This window comes from Pristiophorus japonicus, chromosome 1 (genome assembly GCF_044704955.1).
Source record: "Pristiophorus japonicus isolate sPriJap1 chromosome 1, sPriJap1.hap1, whole genome shotgun sequence".
Taxonomy (NCBI): domain Eukaryota; kingdom Metazoa; phylum Chordata; class Chondrichthyes; family Pristiophoridae; genus Pristiophorus; species Pristiophorus japonicus.
Genome location: NC_091977.1, coordinates 481,191,610 through 481,210,073, shown reverse-complemented (window position 1 = coordinate 481,210,073; position 18,464 = coordinate 481,191,610). Strand labels below are relative to the sequence as shown.

At 44.2% G+C, this 18,464-nt stretch overlaps 1 protein-coding gene across 1 annotated transcript in view; it reads right to left on the bottom strand.

Moving 5' to 3' along the window:
- Positions 1–18,464, bottom strand: part of pth1r (parathyroid hormone 1 receptor) — a 113,959-nt gene that overhangs the window by 47,606 nt on the left and 47,889 nt on the right. The window contains exons 3-4 of the mRNA XM_070876518.1: positions 9,104–9,214; positions 4,576–4,700 (exon numbers count right to left, since the gene is read on the bottom strand). Coding sequence (XP_070732619.1) covers positions 4,576–4,700; positions 9,104–9,214 — 236 coding nt within the window. The remainder of the gene's footprint in view (positions 1–4,575; positions 4,701–9,103; positions 9,215–18,464) is intronic.

The following is an 18,464-nucleotide window of genomic DNA, read 5'->3' as shown; positions in this document are numbered from 1 at the left end:
CGGATCAGCCATGATCATATTAAATGATGGAGCAGGCTCGATGGGCCGTATGGCCTACTCCTGCTCCTATTTCTTATATTCTTATGTTCTTATTATCAATCCCAGATCTCATAGTAAAGACAGGACTCTGAATAGACTCCTTGATTTATAATCCACGGCTTTGCAGTATTCCTGTGCATCTGAATGGATTCCATTTCCTACACTATAACAGTGACTACACTTCAAAACTACTTCACTGGCTGCAAAATGCATCTGGATGTCCGGAGGTCATGAAAGATGCTATATAAATGCAAGTCTTTCTTTCTCCAAGATTCATAATCCTAGTCTCACAGTGCACTTGTAACTATAGTTATGAGAGACTTGAGGTAGTGGGTACATTTCCATTGGAGCAGAGGAGGCTGAGGACATTTAATAGAAGTTTTTTAAATTATAAAGCATTCTGATAGAACATAAGAACATAAGAACATAAGAATTAGGAACAGGAGTAGGCCATCTAGCCCCTCAAGCCTGCTCCGCCATTTAAAAAGACCATGGCTGATCTGGTCGTGGACTCAGCTCCACTTACCCGCCCGCTCCCCATAACCCTTAATTCCCTTATTGGTTAAAAATCTATCTATCTGTGATTTGAATACATTAAATGAACTAGCCTCAACTGCTTCCCTGGGCAGAGAATTCCACAGATTCACAACCCTCTGGGAGAAGAAATTCCTTCTCAACTCGGTTTTAAATTGGCTCCCCCGTATTTTGAGGCTGTGCCCCCTAGTTCTAGTCAACCCAACCAGTGGAAACAACCTCTCTGCCTCTATCTTGTCTATCCCTTTCATTATTTTAAATGTTTCTATAAGATCACCCCTCATCCTTCTGAACTCCAACGAGTAAAGACCCAGCCTACTCAATCTATCATCATAAGGTAACCCCCTCATCTCCGGAATCAGCCTAGTGAATCGTCTCTGTACCCCCTCCAAGGCTAGTATATCATTCCTTAAGTAAGGTGACCAAAACTGCACGCAGTACTCCAGGTGCGGCCTCACCAATACCCTGTACAGTTGCAGCAGGACCTCCCTGCTTTTGTACTCCATCCCTCTTGCAATGAAGGCCAACATTCCATTTGCCTTCCTGATTACCTGCTGTACCTGCAAACTAACTTTTTGGGATTCATGCACAAGGACCCCCAGGTCCCTCTGCACCGCAGCATGTTGTAATTTCTCCCCATTCAAATAATATTCCCTTTTACCGTTTTTTTTTCCAAGGTGGATGACCTCACATTTTCCAACATTGTATTCCATCTGCCAAACCTTAGCCCATTCGCTTAACCTATCTAAATCTCTTTGCAGCCTCTCTGTGTCCTCTACACAACCCGCTTTCCCACTAATCTTTGTGTCATCTGCAAATTTTGTTACACTATACTCTGTCCCCTCCTCCAGGTATCTATGTATATTGGAAACAGTTGTGGTCCCAGCACCGATCCCTGTGGCACGCCACTAACCACCGATTTCCAACCTGAAAAAGACCCATTTATCCCGACTCTCTGCTTTCTGTTAGCCAGCCAATTCTCTATCCATGCTAATACATTTCCACTGACTCCGCGTACCTTTATCTTCTGCAGTAACCTTTTGTGTGGCACCTTATCAAATGCCTTTTGGAAATCTAAATACACCACATCCATCAGTAGACCTCTATCCACCATGCTCGTTATATCCTCAAAGAATTCCAGTAAATTAGTTAAACATGATTTCCCCTTCATGAAACCATGTTGCGTCTGCTTGATTGCACTATTCCTATCTAGATGTCCCGCTATTTCTTCCTTAATGATAGCTTCAAGCATTTTCCCCACTACAGATGTTAAACTAACCGGCCTATAGTTACCTGCCTTTTGTCGGCCCCCTTTTTTAAACAGAGGCGTTACATTAGCTGCTTTCCAATCCACTGGTACCTCCCTAGAGTCCAGAGAATTTTGGTAGATTATAACGAATGCATCTGCTATAACTTCCGCCATCTCTTTTAACACCCTGGGATGCATTTCATCAGGACCTGGGGACTTGTCTACCTTGAGTCCCATTAGCCTGTCCAGCACTACCTCCCTAGTGATAGTGATTGTCTCAAGGTCCTCCCTTCCCACATTCCTGTGACCAGCAATTTTTGGCATAATTTTTGTATCTTCCACTGTGAAGCCGAAGCAAAATAATTGTTTAAGGTCTCAGCCATTTCCACATTTCCCATTCCTAAATCCCCCTTCTCATCTTCTAAAGGACCAACATTTACTTTAGTCACTCTTTTCCTTTTTATATATCGGTAAAAACTTACTATCTGTTTTTATATTTTGCGCAAGTTTACTTTCGTAATCTATCTTTCCTTTCTTTATTGCTTTCTTAGTCATTCTTTGCTGTCGTTTAAAATGTTCCCAATCTTCTAGTTTCCCACTAACCTTGGCCACCTTATACACATTGGTTTTTAATTTGATAACTCTCCTTTATTTCCTTGGTTATCCACGGCTAGTTATCCCTTCTCTTACCGCCCTTCTTTTTCACTGGAATATATTTTTGTTGAGCACTATGAAAGAGCTCCTTAAAAGTCCTCCACTGTTCCTCAATTGTGCCACCGTTTAGTCTATGTTCCCAGTCTACTTTAGCTAACTCTGCCCTCATCCCATTGTAGTCCCCTTTGTTTAAGCATAGTATGCTCGTTTGAGACACTACTTCCTCACCCTCAATCTGTATTACAAATTCAACCATACTGTGATCACTCATTCCGAGAGGATCTTTTACTAGGAGATCATTTATTATTCCTGTCTCATTACACAGGACCAGATCTAAGATAGCTTGCTCCCTTATAGGTTCTGTAACATAGAGTGAGTAGGGGAAAACTATTTCCTTTAGTTGGAGTGTCATTGATGAAGGATCATCAATTTAAAATCAGTGAGGAGAGAGGTTACGAGAAATTTATTCCACTGGAGCATGGAATGCTTTGCTGCAGGGAGTGGATGAGGCAGAGACCATTGCATCTTTTAAGGGAAAACTGTATAAATATTTCAACAGAGGAAATTACAGGGCTGTGGGGGAGAGTGGGGCAGGGGAATTGTCATTGAATTAGTCTAGTAAAGAGTCAGCACAGACATGATTGGCCACTTGGTCTCCTTCTGTATTGTAAGCATCTATGGTTAAGTGTCATCTGCACTCCTGTGAGCCAAAATTAAAAATACCCACTACTTGGAGAATTGGATTGGGGGCAAGGTGGGTGTATGATCAGGTCTTTAAAATGCTGAGTGTTGTAGGTGAATAGTTGTGACCAGGCTATTTGACTGATCAAGATCAGAGATTTGAAGCAACTTGCAGCCCCAAACATTGTGGGCAGAAGACTCAGCGAAAGCGTTAACTGCACAAACCACAAGATCTCAAGGTCAATTCAGATATAGAAGGCCCTGCAGTCCATTCAATTTTACTCTTCCAAAATACCAACCCTATCATCTCTCCACTACGGCACCGAGCTGGTTCTTAAATAAGTCCGTCATCATCATAGGCAGTCCCTCGAAATCCAGAAAGACTTTCTTCAACTCTAAAAGTGAGTTCTTAGGTGACTGGACATTCTAATATGGGAATTACAATCTTTGTCACTGGTGGGACAGACAGTCATTGAAGGAAAGGGTGGGTGGGACTGGTTTGCCGCACGCTTCTTTTTGTTTTCTGCATGCTCTCGGCGATGAGACTCGAGGTGCTCGTCCTCCACTAAGGGCGGTCTTTGGCTAGGGATTCCCAGGTGTCGGTGCGGATGTTGCATTTTATCAAGGAGGCTTTGAGGGTGTCCTTGAAACGTTTCCTCTGCCCACCCGGGGCTCACCTGCCATGTAGGAGTTCCAAGTAGAGCGCTTGCTTTGGGAGTCTTGTGTCAGGCATGCGAACAATGTGCAAATCGCTGGAGAAATACCAGCAGCGTTGTCTCCGCAAGATCCTGCAAATCCCCTGGGAGGACAGACGCACCGACGTTAGTGTCCTCATTCAGGCCAACATCCCCAGCATCGAAGCACTGACCACACTCGACTAAATAAGTCCAGTGTCTTGGTCTCAACCGCCCTTCACGTCATCCCGCTACAGCTGCTGACCACCCTGTGCATAAAGAAATATCCGGTTGGGAATGAGCTAGATGACTGGAGGGCAGAGGTACATTGCAGACCTCATCCCTGAGTCCAATTTCCTGGGGAGTAGGAGCCTGACGTGATTCAGCACATTGCATACCCACCATCATATTGTCAGTCCACAGAGCACATAATCTTGACTGACATTCCAGTAAGAGTGTGCTACACTGTTGGAGGTGCTCTGGATGAGATGCTAAACCAAGGCTGCATTCAGATGGATGGTAAAGGACCTATGGTATTATTCAAAGAAGTACAGAAAGTTCTCCCAGTGCCCTGGCCAGCATTTCTCTCTCAAAAAAGACAGATTATCTGGTCATTCACCTCACTACTGTTTGTGGATGTTGCTGCTATAACCATAGATATTTAAAACAGTCACCCCAAATGTTCCGAGTTGCTACATAAACTGAATTATATTGTAATAAAAATGATTTATCGGTTTGCGTCACCTTTTCTGTACCTTGGTTCATGTGCGCAAGGTACCTGGCACATTCAGTATAATTTGCCCATGTTCGGTTGTTGCTGGGCACAAGCTCCCACATCCCATTCACGTTACACTGCCGATAAGCATGGCCTGTCGTTAAACACAAAGCAAGTCAGTATCGAGCACAGCTTCGCCTTTCACCTTTCGCTCTCTGCTCACTCATTGGTGTAACCGTAAAGGCAATTGAGTCACAATTTAGTTTGAGGGGCAGTTGTATTTTTTACAAATGATCTAAATGTGCTGGACAGACCACCCTCTGAGTGAATGGCACAGTGCGTTTCCTTTATTCTCCTGGAAATGGATTTGATTCCAGGCCCAGCAATGTAATATTTAATAATGATGAGCACAGGGGTTATGGTGAATACCAAGCAGGAAAGGTAGAGAAGGGGATGAAAGTGAAGGCCTGGTCAAAAGGAAGATTTTGGGCTGACTTTTGGAAGGTGAATGAGGTGGGAGGCATTGAGTCCTACTGGATTCAGGCTTCTCAGAGTCAAATGACCCATTGATTTACCACTGTCCAATCCCAGCATACATCCACAATGGGCAAAGAATCCCTGGGAGCACCAATTCTAGATTTCCTGCATGTTAATGAGGCTCGGGCCTCTCGGCCTAACAACCAGTGAGTGACAGTTCACCGCTCACCTATTGCCGCCTCAGTTAAAATAGCCCCAAATGTTGTTTTTCTTTCATAATATAATTTCTACAGTAATTATACATGTGTTATATTTACTGTTGTTTATTAGATTGTTTATCAGTTGGTGAGAGGGGAGCGACCTATCAAAAGCCCAGCGGGAGATCGAGAGCCAGCGGCAGTTGGTGAGAGGGGAGCGACCTATCAAAAGCCCAGCGGGAGATCGAGAGCCAGCGGCAGTTGGTGAGAGGGGAGCGACCTATAAAAGGCCCAGCGGGAGATCGAGAGCCAGCGGCAGTTGGTGAGAGGGGAACGACCTATAAAAGGCCCAGCGGGAGATCGAGAGCCAGCGGCAGTTGGTGAGAGGGGAACGACCTATAAAAGGCCCAGCGGGAGATCGAGAGCCAGCGGCAGTTGGTGAGAGGGGAACGACCTATAAAAGGCCCAGCGGGAGATCGAGAGCCAGCGGCAGTTGGTGAGAGGGGAACGACCTATAAAAGGCCCAGCGGGAGATCGAGAGCCAGCGGCAGTTGGTGAGAGGGGAACGACCTATAAAAGGCCCAGCGGGAGATCGAGAGCCAGCGGCAGTTGGTGAGAGGCGGGAGCGGCCTATAAAAGGCCCAGCGGGAGATCGAGAGCCAGCGGCAGTTGGTGAGAGGGGAACGACCTATAAAAGGCCCAGCGGGAGATCGAGAGCCAGCGGCAGTTGGTGAGAGGCGGGAGCGGCCTATAAAAGGCGTACCGGTGCAGCTACAGCGGGAGAGAAAGCAAAATAGAAGTAGAAAGTAATCAAAAAGTGAAGTCACAGCCAATGGGGTAAGTGATTGACTGGTGATTGGTGAGTAGCTTTTCTTTTCTTTTTTATATCAGTAAGTGAACTGTAACATTGTTATTACCAATTTAAGGGTATCTAAGGTTAAGACATAGCAGGAGAGCTCGGTCACATGATATGCTCCTCCTGTACCATGTGGGAACTCGGGGACACTTCCGGTGTCCCTGGGCGCTACGTGTGTGGGAAGTGTATCCGCCTCGAGCTCTTGACGGTCCGCGTTGCGGAATTGGAGCTGAGGGTGGATTCACTCTGGAGCATCCACGATGCTGAGAATGACGTGAGTATCACGTGTAGTGAGTTGGTCTGACCGCAGGAGAAGGGTCCACAGCCAGATAGGGAATGGAAGACCAGCAGGAAGAGCAGTGCAAGAAAGATAGTGCAGGGGTCCCCTGTGGTCATCCCCCTGCAAAACAGATACACTGCTTTGAGTACTGTTGAGGGGGATGACTCATCAGGGGAGGGCAGCAGCAGCCAAGTTCATGGCACCGTGGCTAGCACTGCTGCACAGGAGGGCAGGAAAAAGATTGGGAGTGCGATAGTGATAGGGGATTCGATGGTGAGGGGAATAGATAGGCGTTTCTGCGGACGCAATCGAGACTCCAGGATGGTATGATGCCTCCCTGGTGCAAGGGTCAAGGATGTCTCGGAGCGGGTGCAGGACATTCTGAAATGGGAGGGAGAACAGCCAGTTGTCGTGGTGTACATTGGTACCAACGACATAGGTAAAAAAAGGGATGAGGTCCTACGAAAAGAATTTAAGGAGCTAGGAGCTAAATTAAAAAGTAGGACCTCAAAAGTAGTAATCTCGGGATTGCTACCAGTGCCACGTGCTAGTCAGAGTAGGAATCGCAGGATAGCGCAGATGAATACATGGCTTGAGCAGTGGTGCAGCAGGGAGGGATTCAAATTCTTGGGGCATTGGAACCGGTTCTGCGGGAGGTGGGACCAGTACAAACCGGACGGTCTGCATCTGGGCAGGACCGGAACCAATGTCCTAGGGGGAGTGTTTGCTAGTGCTGTTGGGGAGGAGTTAAACTAATATTACAGGGGGATGGGAACCTATGCAGGGAGACAAAAATGAGGCAAAAGCAAAAGACAGAAAGGAGATGAGGAAAAGTGGAGGGCAGAGAAACCCAAGGCAAAGAACAAAAAGGGCCACTGTACAGCAAAATTCTAGAAGGACAAAGGGTGTTAAAAAAGCAAGCCTGAAGGCTTTGTGTCTTAATGCAAGGAGTATCCGCAATAAGGTGGATGAATTAACTGTGCAAATAGATGTTAACAAATATGATGTGATTGGGATTACGGAGACGTGGCTCCAGGATGATCAGGGCTGGGAACTCAACATCCAGGGGTATTCAACATTCAGGAAGGATAGAATAAAAGGAAAAGGAGGTGGGGTAGCATTGCTGGTTAAAGAGGAGATTAATGCAATAGTTAGGAAAGACATTAGCTTGGATGATGTGGAATCTATATGGGTAGAGCTGCAGAACACTAAAGGGCAAAAATCGTTAGTGGGAGTTGTGTACAGACCTCCAAACAGTAGTAGTGATGTTGGGGAGGGCATCAAACAGGAAATTAGGAGTGCATGCAATAAAGGTGCAGCAGTTATAATGGGTGACTTTAATATGCACATAGATTGGGCTAGCCAAACTGGAAGCAATACGGTGGAGGAGGATTTCCTGGAGTGCATAAGGGATGGTTTTCTAGACCAATATGTCGAGGAACCAACTAGGGGTGAGGCCATCTTAGACTGGGTGTTGTGTATTGAGAGAGGATTAATTAGCAATCTCATTGTGCGAGGCCCCTTGGGGAAGAGTGACCATAATATGGTGGAATTCTGCATTAGGATGGAGAATGAAACAGTTAATTCAGAGACCATGGTCCAGAACTTAAAGAAGGGTAACTTTGAAGGTATGAGGCATGAATTGGCTAAGATAGATTGGCTAATGATACTTAAGGGGTTGACTGTGGATGGGCAATGGCAGACATTTAGAGACCGCATGGATGAATTACAACAATTGTACATTCCTGTCTGGCGTAAAAATAAAAAAGGGAAGGTGGCTCAACCGTGGCTATCTAGGGAAATCAGGGATAGTATTAAAGCCAAGGAAATGGCATACAAATTGGCCAGCAGAAGAGTGAGAGGGGACCTCATAGAAACGTTTAAAATTCTGACGGGTTTGGACAGGTTGGATGCAGGAAGAATGTTCCCAATGTTGGGGAAGTCCAGAACCAGGGGTCACAGTCTAAGGATAAGGGGTAAGCCATTTAGGACCGAGATAAGGAGAAACTTCTTCACCCAGAGAGTGGTGAACCTGTGGAATTCTCTACCACAGAAAGTAGTTGAGGCCAATTCACTAAATATATTCAAAAGGGAGTTAGATGAAGTCCTTACTACTCGGGGGATCAAGGGGTATGGCGTGAAAGCAGGAAGGGGGTACTGAAGTTTCATGTTCAGCCATGAACTCATTGAATGGCGGTGCAGGCTAGAAGGGCTGAATGGCCTGCTCCTGCACCTATTTTCTATGTTTCTATGTTTCTATCTATTGTTATGTAACTTTGCTTGATGGTGAAAGTCCAAAATAAGGTCGTAATGCTCTGTCGCTGGGGAAACATAGGATAAATCCAATGGCTAAGATAATTAAGAGAAAGGTTTACCTGCTTTATACCTGACTGCCAGAAAAAGATCACAACCCTTCCAACACAATGGATGTAGGGCCTGATCAGTCCTGGAGAGAAGCTACAACATTGTTTATTATTTACAGTCTATGAGAAAACAGCATCAAAGCTCTCTCATTGGCAGCTTAATTACCTACCTCAGCCTGTTTGTTTTTAACTTGCAAGAATACGCAACACTTTTAAAACTTAACAGTTAAAGTAATTCTGTTTTGTCCTCATGACCTTTCTGTGGAAAATGGTCAAACGATCCCGAAGTGTGACGCATTCCAATAACTGCAGTTTGAAATACTGTGCTCTAAAACACGGTACCCTAAGTCAATGTTAAATGGAAGCTACTGGCCACATTCTTACCTTGGTGGTTGAAATCGTATATGTAATCTGGGCACTGCATTGGCACCAACATGCCTGGTGGTCCTTCTGGCCAACAAAGGATGCCGTCCCATTGGGGAGCGCAGTACCCTTCTGTGGAGCAAAGTGCAAAGTGTGATTTACCGAAAAGAGACAGCGCATTGAATGAGGCTTGTACGGATCAGTTAATTAGGTCAAATAATCAACAGCACATAGGTACAGTAGACTGTGATAATGGTATGGGTTACATTAGATTAAATCACATTCTGGACAATGCAGAGATATAAGACCAAGAATGTTAGGTGTAGGGCAGCCTGGAAATGGAACAGTAATTGTTGGACAGGCGCTCAGATGTCTGATGGAAGTGAATCGAAAAAGGCTTCAGTCAATAAAAATCTAAACAGATAAGGAAGCAAGGATTCTGCAGGCTCGCCTTCGATAATCATGTGTGTGAAATATCCAGGGAATATAAACAGGTAGAATTGCTAATAGCATGCACAAGAGGGAGTTGTGCTCTGCGGAACCACTATTGAGCTTATGTACTAAACTTACATATTTATGTACTAACTATACGGTACTATGGACGCACTTGCATACTAACATCAAGCTTACCTCACATAATTAACCATATAAAGATAAAACACACTTTAGGAACGCGAAGTAGTTTTGATGAGAGGACTGTGAGCGATCAGAAGACTCAGTTCATGAGGCCTGATAAGTTTCTTGCCTGTGAGTGTGATTGACGTTAACCTCATCAGTACTGTATATCCTGGGTTTGTATTAGTGCATTGATAAATAAAGATTATTAATTCAACATCTCGCTGTCTCTTGACTCCACGAGCCTGTATTAAAGTTAAGGATAAACTCGGGTCTGATGTGTGTGGGTGCCCCCCACCCTCTACAACCACTCCCTCACTCTGACCTCTCTGTCCTCGGTCTCCTGCACTGTTCCAACGAAGCTCAACACAAGCTTGAGGAGCAGCACCTCATCTTTCGTTTAGGCACTTTACAGCCTTCCAGACTCAACATCCAGTTCAATAATTTCAGAGCATAACCGCTGCCAATCTTGGGCACCCTTCCACTCCCGCCCACCTACCCAAGCATGTTTCTGTTTTTCTCCTTCTCTTTAACGGTAACTGGTCATTATGTCGCCATTCACACCCTATCTTGACTAACATTTTTCTAACTCCTGACATTACCATTTCAATTCGGTCCATCATCCCTTTTGTCTCTCTAATCTCTCCTGCCTTCCACCCTACCACAGACCTCCCTTTTGTTCTTTCCTCCCCTCCCCCTTTCAGTGCTTGTTAAGAATCTGTTCTTTCCAAACACTCTCCAGTTCTGACGAAGGGTCGTCGACCCAAAACGTTAACTCTGCTTCCTCTCCACAGATGCTGCCTGACCCACTGAGATTTCCAGCATTTTCTGTCTTTATTCCCTCATTATATGGATGTGGAAGCCCATAAAACCCTCCTGCTGTATGGAACTAATCACCCAAACAGCTGGTATAAAGATAGTTAGGGCCATGGAAGGAGCGTCACATTGCGGCTTGTCAGATTGTTAATCAGCCTGTGAATCCTTCCACTACTCCAAGAAGAGTGCGAAAATACGAAAACAACAACTACGAGTGTGACTGATTTTTTCCCCTCCCTAAACCAGGGGTGCTGAGGTCAATTATAGCAGCTCCAACTGTGATCAGCTAACATGGCACCGAAGCAGTGATCGAATCCCGTTATGCCCTCCATGTGCAGCTGTATAAATGGTCTCCTCACTGGTTCTATGATGGGCTGTCATTAAAAAATTGCAAAAAAGAAACATATTATGACTACTTTTTTTGAACCCATCAAAGGAACACAAGTCACCCAGTATCAGCATCTACACATGGCAAAAAAGGTAATCATGTGGAGTTTAGATCAGTCAAAAGAGGGTAGGTTTGTTTGACCAAATGATGGCCCGGTCGGCTGCTTCCTGCGAGTGATCGGGTAAAAAACTTTTTTAAAATGCGCACTTACCTTATCCTGCTGCATCCACGCGAGTTCCCAGTCCTGATGCCTCCTCTGATTGCGTCGCAGCGCGTGCACGTCGGGACGTGCGCAGGCCTGGAGCTGGAGTCACATGGCTCTGCGCAGCCAATCAGGTAAAGTATGTTCTCATTCATAATAATGGGAACTCCGTAAGTTGCAGTTCCCATTATTATGAATGAGAAATGGCACCCAAAACACACAAAACCAATAATAAAAAATAGAAAAAAATACACCACATATTTTTATTAAATTAAATTACAGTTATTTATGTACTTAAAAAATATATATATTTTTCCGATTTTTAAAAAAAATTTTAAATTATGGTTTAAAATAAACTTAGCGTAGTGGAGAGGGTTTTTAACAATAAAATGAGTTTTTATAATTTTATTTTAAAATGTTTTTGTCTATTTTCAAATTCTTACGCCTGTAAAAGTAGGCTATGTGCCTGCTTTTATCAGGCGCAAGAGTTATAGGACATTTGCTGGGCAAGGAATGAGTAAATACTGCAATCTTGTCCTCGCTCCCAAGATATGGAAGATCTGTCAAGCTCCAGCTTGATAGATCGGAAAAGCCGGTTTTCAGCGCATGCGCATTGTGCTCTGAAAACCGGCTTTTGAGATGCCTTCCTGGGTCTGTAGACACTAAGTACGGATCTGGGAGGCTGGAATTTCTGTCCAATAATCATCGTGTTTCTTAAAATTCTTCTCTTAGAATTTCTTAAGGATCAGATTTGACCAAGTTTATCTCTGGGATGTAATAATGTGTGTGCAGTCCAGCACAATTAACATCCAATTTCTGCTGCATTTTCATGAAGATAAGACTACTTATTAATTTGTCTGGGGAATAACGTTCCAGATTTGTGGATTGCGGTCGAATGTCACTCCTGGTAGGTTGAAGCTCTGTGTTTACATTGGCGGATGCCGTGGGCTGTCAAGTTGAAACTCCGCCTTCATTAGAAGCACAGAGATCTTTTTTTTATTTATTCGTTCCTGGGATGCGGGCGTCGTTGGCAAGGCCAGCATTTATTGCCCATCCCTAATTGTCCTCGAGAAGATGATGGTGAGCCACCCGAGCTAAACAGCAACAAGCACCTTTCTCCTCCACAGTAATGGTAACTTGAACAGACTCCCAGTAAACGGTGTCGTGGCTAAGTCGGTTAACCCCTTCAGTTACCCTACTGGTTCTGCTTGATCTTTAACCAGAGTAGATGATGACAATCTGATGCGCCCCTGGGATGTAAGCCCATCGCTCACTGTGTGGGGCACAGGCTGCTGGCCACCTACTGCAATCCACCTTAATATCTGCAAGGGAAGGAATACTCACTGAATTCCTTCAAGCCACAGCGGACCTGTTTCTGGCTGAGGTGAAAATCACCTCGTAATCTGGTAACATTAATCGGGGCCAGAGTGGTCTCCTGGACTAGTTTCGATCAACTGAGGGGATCAGAGATTTTTTTTTGCTCAAATTGGCCTGGGATTTTAGCTGTTTTTTCACCTCCCCCAGGAAATTACATGGCTCTAGGTGGGTGGGGAGTGTCTGTGTCGTGGTGCACAAGATATCACAACTATATGGGACAATCTGAACGGACCAGTGGGCCTTTACCTGTCCGTCGTTTTCTGTATGTTCAGATGAATCCCATCGGTACTGATATTTGGTAAAATCTACCCTAATAGACCAGAAGGACCCAGGATTGAAGTCTGATATTTTCAGAATCCGCTGGTCTCAGCTAGCACCTTGGTAAGGAAGGGCATGGCAATTGTTCTCGGTGTCACTGGAGGTACTGAGGGGAACCCTCAGCCAGCATGTTTCCCTCGATCATCAATTAGTGCTCCTTTGCTGCAGGATAAAGTGACATGGGAAGAGCCTGTATGGCTGTGGGATTAGTTTTGGATTGTTTCAGCAAAGAGCAGACACAATGTACCAGACGGCCTCCTTCTGTGCGGTGACCTTCTATGCAAGCAATGCCTCCGTGGTCGAATGGCCTGCCAATGTTCTTTGTCCAAGTTCACACATGAAGATGTAGCCTGGGCCTGTACCCCAGGGTGAGTCAACAATAAAACAGGGAGAAAACTTGATAAAACAGAAGTGCAAAAGCCATCTGGTGGTCAGCATTTGTATTACAAGAGTCAATATGTGACAGACACAAGCCCAGAGTCCCAGATAAAGAACTCCTTCTCTTAGGCAAAAATTTTATTGTGGCAAGTCCAGCTGTGCTATTTTTGGTTTACATTTTCAACATGACCCAACATTTTTGCTAACTGACTGTCAGGCAATAGGTAATATCTCACAGCATTGGTCCAAATCTTGTGCTTGTGCAAAAACCAGCTTTGAAACCAAACAAACTGCAGTGGGCATGACCTCCCTGACTGACACATTCTACAGTCTCTGCTCGTACCCAGCAATTAATTTTAATTACTTCTTTTTTCTGCTGAAGAATGTAACACGTTTTCTCCACGTTTTACTTCCAATGTCGGCATCATGCACTCCCAGGTCAGTTATAGTGCAGGTTAGCTACAGAGTAAGACTTGCTGTACACTGTCACATTGAACACCCCAGATCAGGTACATTGTGGGTTAGATACAGAGTAAAGTTCCCTCCATATGGTTGCATCAAGCACTCCCAGGTTAACACTCCTGTACATGTTTTATAGGTATATGCTGTCTGGTACTGGGTATAACACCTCTGTACATATTCTATAGGTACACGCTGTCTGGTACTGGGTATAACACCCCTGTACATGCTCTGTAATAACACACCGTGGCAGTAGGTTTTGACTTGGTACGATAGTGTAAAGCGGGTGAATTAGCAGCAGGTTTTATATATCTCCTGATTCTTATTTCCATTGATTTCTATGTAACACTATTTGTTACTGGGTATAATAATACTGCACAGATAACCCATTGGGTGTTACTAGATATAACACTACTGTATAGATAACACGCTGGATGTTACTGGATATAACATCCCTGTATATATTATATAATAATACATTTTGTGTTCCTTGGTATTACACTCCTGTATAGATAACACACAGTGCATTAAGGGGTATAATATTCAACAACAATATAAAAAACTTGTATTTATATAGTGTCTTTAAGTAGTAAAATGTCCCAAGGCGCTTCACAGGAGTATTATAAGACAAAAATTTAACATGGAGCCATGTAAGGAGAAATTAGAGCAGAAGACCAAAAGCTTGGTCAAAGAGGTAGGTTTTAAGGAGCATCTTAAAGGAGGAAAGAGCAGTATAGAAGCAGAGGTTTCGAGAGGGAATTCCAGAGCTTAGGTCCTTGGCAACAGAAGGTGCAGCCACCAATGGTTGAGCAATTATAATCAGGGACGCTCAAGAGAGCAGAACAAGAGGAACACAGATATCTCGGGGGGTGGGGGAACGCGGCGCTTGTGGGGCTGGAAGAGATTACAGAGATAGGGAGGGGTAAGGCCATGGAGGGATTTGAAAACGAGGATGAGAATTTTAAAATCGAGGTGTTGCTTAACCAGGAGCCAATGTAGGTCAGCGAGCACAGGGGTGATCGGTGAATTGGACTTGGTGTGAGTTAGGACACTGAGTGTCGAGTTTTGGATTACCTCAAGTTTATGTAGGGTAGAATGTGGGTGGCCAGCCAGGAGTGCATTGGAATAGTCAAATGTAGAGATAACAAAGGCATGGATGAGGGTTTCAGCAGAAGATGAGCTGAGGTAGGGGGGAGACCGGTGATGTTACGGAGGTAGAAAAAGGCGGTCTTAGTTATGCCGCAGATATGTGGTTGGAAGCTCATTTCAGGGTCAAATATGATACCAAAGTTGTAAATAGTCTGGTTCAGCCTCAGACAGAAGGTAGGGATGGAATCAGTGGCTCAGGAACGGAGTTTGAGTTGGGGACTGTAGACAAATGGCTTTGATGTTCCCAATATTTAATTGGGGAAAATTTCTGCCCATCCAGAACTGGATGTCGGACAAGCAGTCTGACAATTTAAAGACTGTGGAAGGGTTGAGAGAGGTAGTAGAGAGATGGAGATGGATGTCGTCAGTATACATGTGGAAAGTGACGCTGTGTTTTTGGATGATGTCACCAAGGGGTAGCCTGCAGATGAGAAATAGAAGGGGGGAGGGGGCAGTGGGCAAGGATAGATACTTGGGGGGCACCAGAGGTAACGATATGGGGGTGGGAGGAGAAGCCGTTGCAGGTGATTCTCTGTCTACCATTAGATAGATATGAATGGAACCAGGAAAGTGCAGTACAACGGTGGAGAGGCGTTGGAGGAGGATGGAGTGGTCAACTGTGTCAAAGGCTGTGGACAGGTTGAGGAGAACAAGGAGAGATAGTTTACCTTTGTCACAGTCACAAAGGATGTCGTTTGTGATTTTGTTGAGAGCTGTTTTCGTACTGTGGCAGGGACAGGAACCTAATTCGAGGGATTCAAACATGGAATTCTGGGAAAGAGAAGCACGGATTTGGGAGGCGATAACACGCTCAAGGACTTTGGAGAGGAAAGGGAGATTGGAAATGGGGGGGTAGTTTGCAAGAACGGAGGGGGTCAACGGTTAGTTTTTTGAGGAGAGGGGTGATAACGGCACATTTTGAAGGAGAGAGGGACAGTAAGAGGGGAGAGAGAACAGTTAACACTGTCAGCTAACATGGGAGTCAGAAAAGAAAGTTGGGTGGTCAGCAGTTTGGTGAGAATAAGATCGAGGGAGCAGGAAGTGGATCTCATGGACAAGATGAGCGCGGAGAGGTCATGAGGGGAGATCGGAGAGAAACTGGAGAAAGATGCGTGTAAAATATATAATAATACACCTCTTGGTGTGCAACATTGGTGTAACATTCCTGTATATTATATAATAATACACCGTGTGTAACATTGATGTAATATTCCTGTATATATAACACACCATGTATTACTGGGTATAACATTCCTGTATATATTATATAATAGCACGCCATGCTTTATTGGGTATAACATTCCTGTATATATACTTTATTAAAAGAGCTGAAGAATAAACACATGAGTGAGGCACGAGTTCAGCAGATGATGGTGCAACTTTACCCCAGCATGAGACAGCGCACTGAGGAGAGGAGGGGGGAAATCAGCAGCAAAGAAAATCAAAGAAGATACGATATTGCAGGAACCAAGCCCCATCCCCAGTCCCACCAGCAGCGTGAGTCCGCTGCCCATTTAAAATTTCCTGCAAATGTTATTCTCCCGATTCTCCTAACTTGAAGAAAAACAATCTTGAATTACAAAGATTTTGGTAAACAAGAAAGTTATTTTTGGCTGCCTTGCTTCAGAGGCCCATGTGTCTGTGATCCCACTCTGTCAGTCGGACCCTGGCCGCGTGCATGTGTGGATTTTTATTTTATTTTTGCAAAGCAGTACTATGTTAAAATAGTGACACACTGTCACCCAGAGAAGGAAAAAAAAGGATATTGTGGTATTTGGTAATGAAATATTCTTAAAGGCTAATTTTAGGTGTTTGGATGAGAGCAGGCAGCGGTGGCCTGGTATACAGAGCACGCTTCTGTATAGCAGGGAAACTTGAAACAAGGCTGGTTATGTTTGCAGTAAAATTCAGTACATAACCCCTGACCACACTGCTAAAAACAGCCGCCCCACAATTCCCTTGGGCCGTTGCCCATAGGTTCCAGCTATCACTGACAAGTAATTTTTTTATATCTATGAAATATGTAGCAGTTCTAAAAGATTTATTGCCCTAAATTGGTGAACATTATGTACCATTTCAGGTGTTAGATGATGGTTCTGGGGATTAGAATGGTTCTCTCTGTCCCTCATTCTGACCCTCCATCCCACACCCCACTGGAGTAGCAGTTGATTGGTCCAGGTGCACTGATCCAATGTTAGTATTCCCTTGCGTTCACGAAGCATCAATGTTTCACATCAGTTAGGGTATATAATTTGGAGACACTCCCTTAACAAACAATCTTGATAATGTTGCAATTAGGTAACTGGTTCAATCCAGACTGTGCTAGCCAAAAGCCTGAAAGATAAAGCTTGTAAGCAGAGTTGCTAAATCCTGCCATAGCTAAAGTCATTCTAAATCACTAAAAAAATTAATCCTTTTTCAGTCAATGTCAGATTATAATGAATCCCAAAAGCAAGTTTAAATCAAAACTTTTCACCTGGTAAAGTCCAGTTACCTCCACTTGCTGATTTGCTATTGTATTTATATAGCGCCTTTAACGTAGTGAAACGTCCCAAAGTCTTATGAGGAAAGGTTGAGTAGGTTGGGCCTCAACTCATTGGAATTCAGACGAATGAGTGGTGATCTTATCGAAATGTATAAGGTTACGAAGGGGCTTGAAAGGTGGATGCAGAGAGGATGTTTCTACTGATGGGGGAGACTAGAACTAGAGGGCATGATCTTAGAATAAGAGACCGCCCATTTAAAACAGAGATGAGGAGAAATTTCTTCTCTCAGAAGGTTGTAAATCTGTGGAATTTGCTGCCTCAGAGAGCTGTGGAAGCTGGGACATTGAATACATTTAAGACAGAAATAGACAGTTTCTTAAACGATAAGGGGATAAAGGGTTATGGGGAGCGGGCGGGGAAGTGGAGCTGAGTCCATGATCAGATCAGCCATGATCTTATTAAATGGCGGAGCAGGCTCGAGGGACCGTATGGCCCACTCCTCCTATTCCTTATGTTCTTATGTTCCAAAGCACTTCACAGAAGTATTATATGCTAAAAATTTGACACCAAGCCACATAAGTAGAAATAACCATAGGTAACCAAAAGCTTGGTCAAAGAGGTATGTTTTAAGGAACATCTTGAAGGAGGAAAGAGAGGTAGAGAGGCAGAGAGGTTTAGGCAGGTCTTATCAAAATGAATATGCAGAAAAAAATGGGCCCAATTTTAACCAGGCGAATCAGCGAAAAAATTTATGGTAATGCATTCAGTCGTTAAGATCACTAAAAAACAGATGATCCAATCCTGTATCTCATAGCCGTTTGCAGGAACTTGCTGTGCGCAAACTGGCTGCCATGTTGCCTTCATTCCCACAGTGACTGCATTTCAGAAAGTACTTCATTGGCTGTAAAGCACTTGGGAACGTCCTGAAGTCATGAAAGGTGCTATATAAATGCTGTTATTTTACAGTCTTTACATATGTATATAAAAAAATATAATTGATATATAAGGACCGTAGGGCAGCACTATGAATATTTTGTTAGTTCTATATATATGAATGCTTTTTTTCTTAACAACTGACAATTTGCCTTTATTTTAAAAAATGTTTAAGTGAATGTCACATCATTTTTAGACTCAATTCCCAGTGCTCGGTGCCCATCAGAGGCCGCTGAGGTAGCACATTCTGCCAATTAAGCC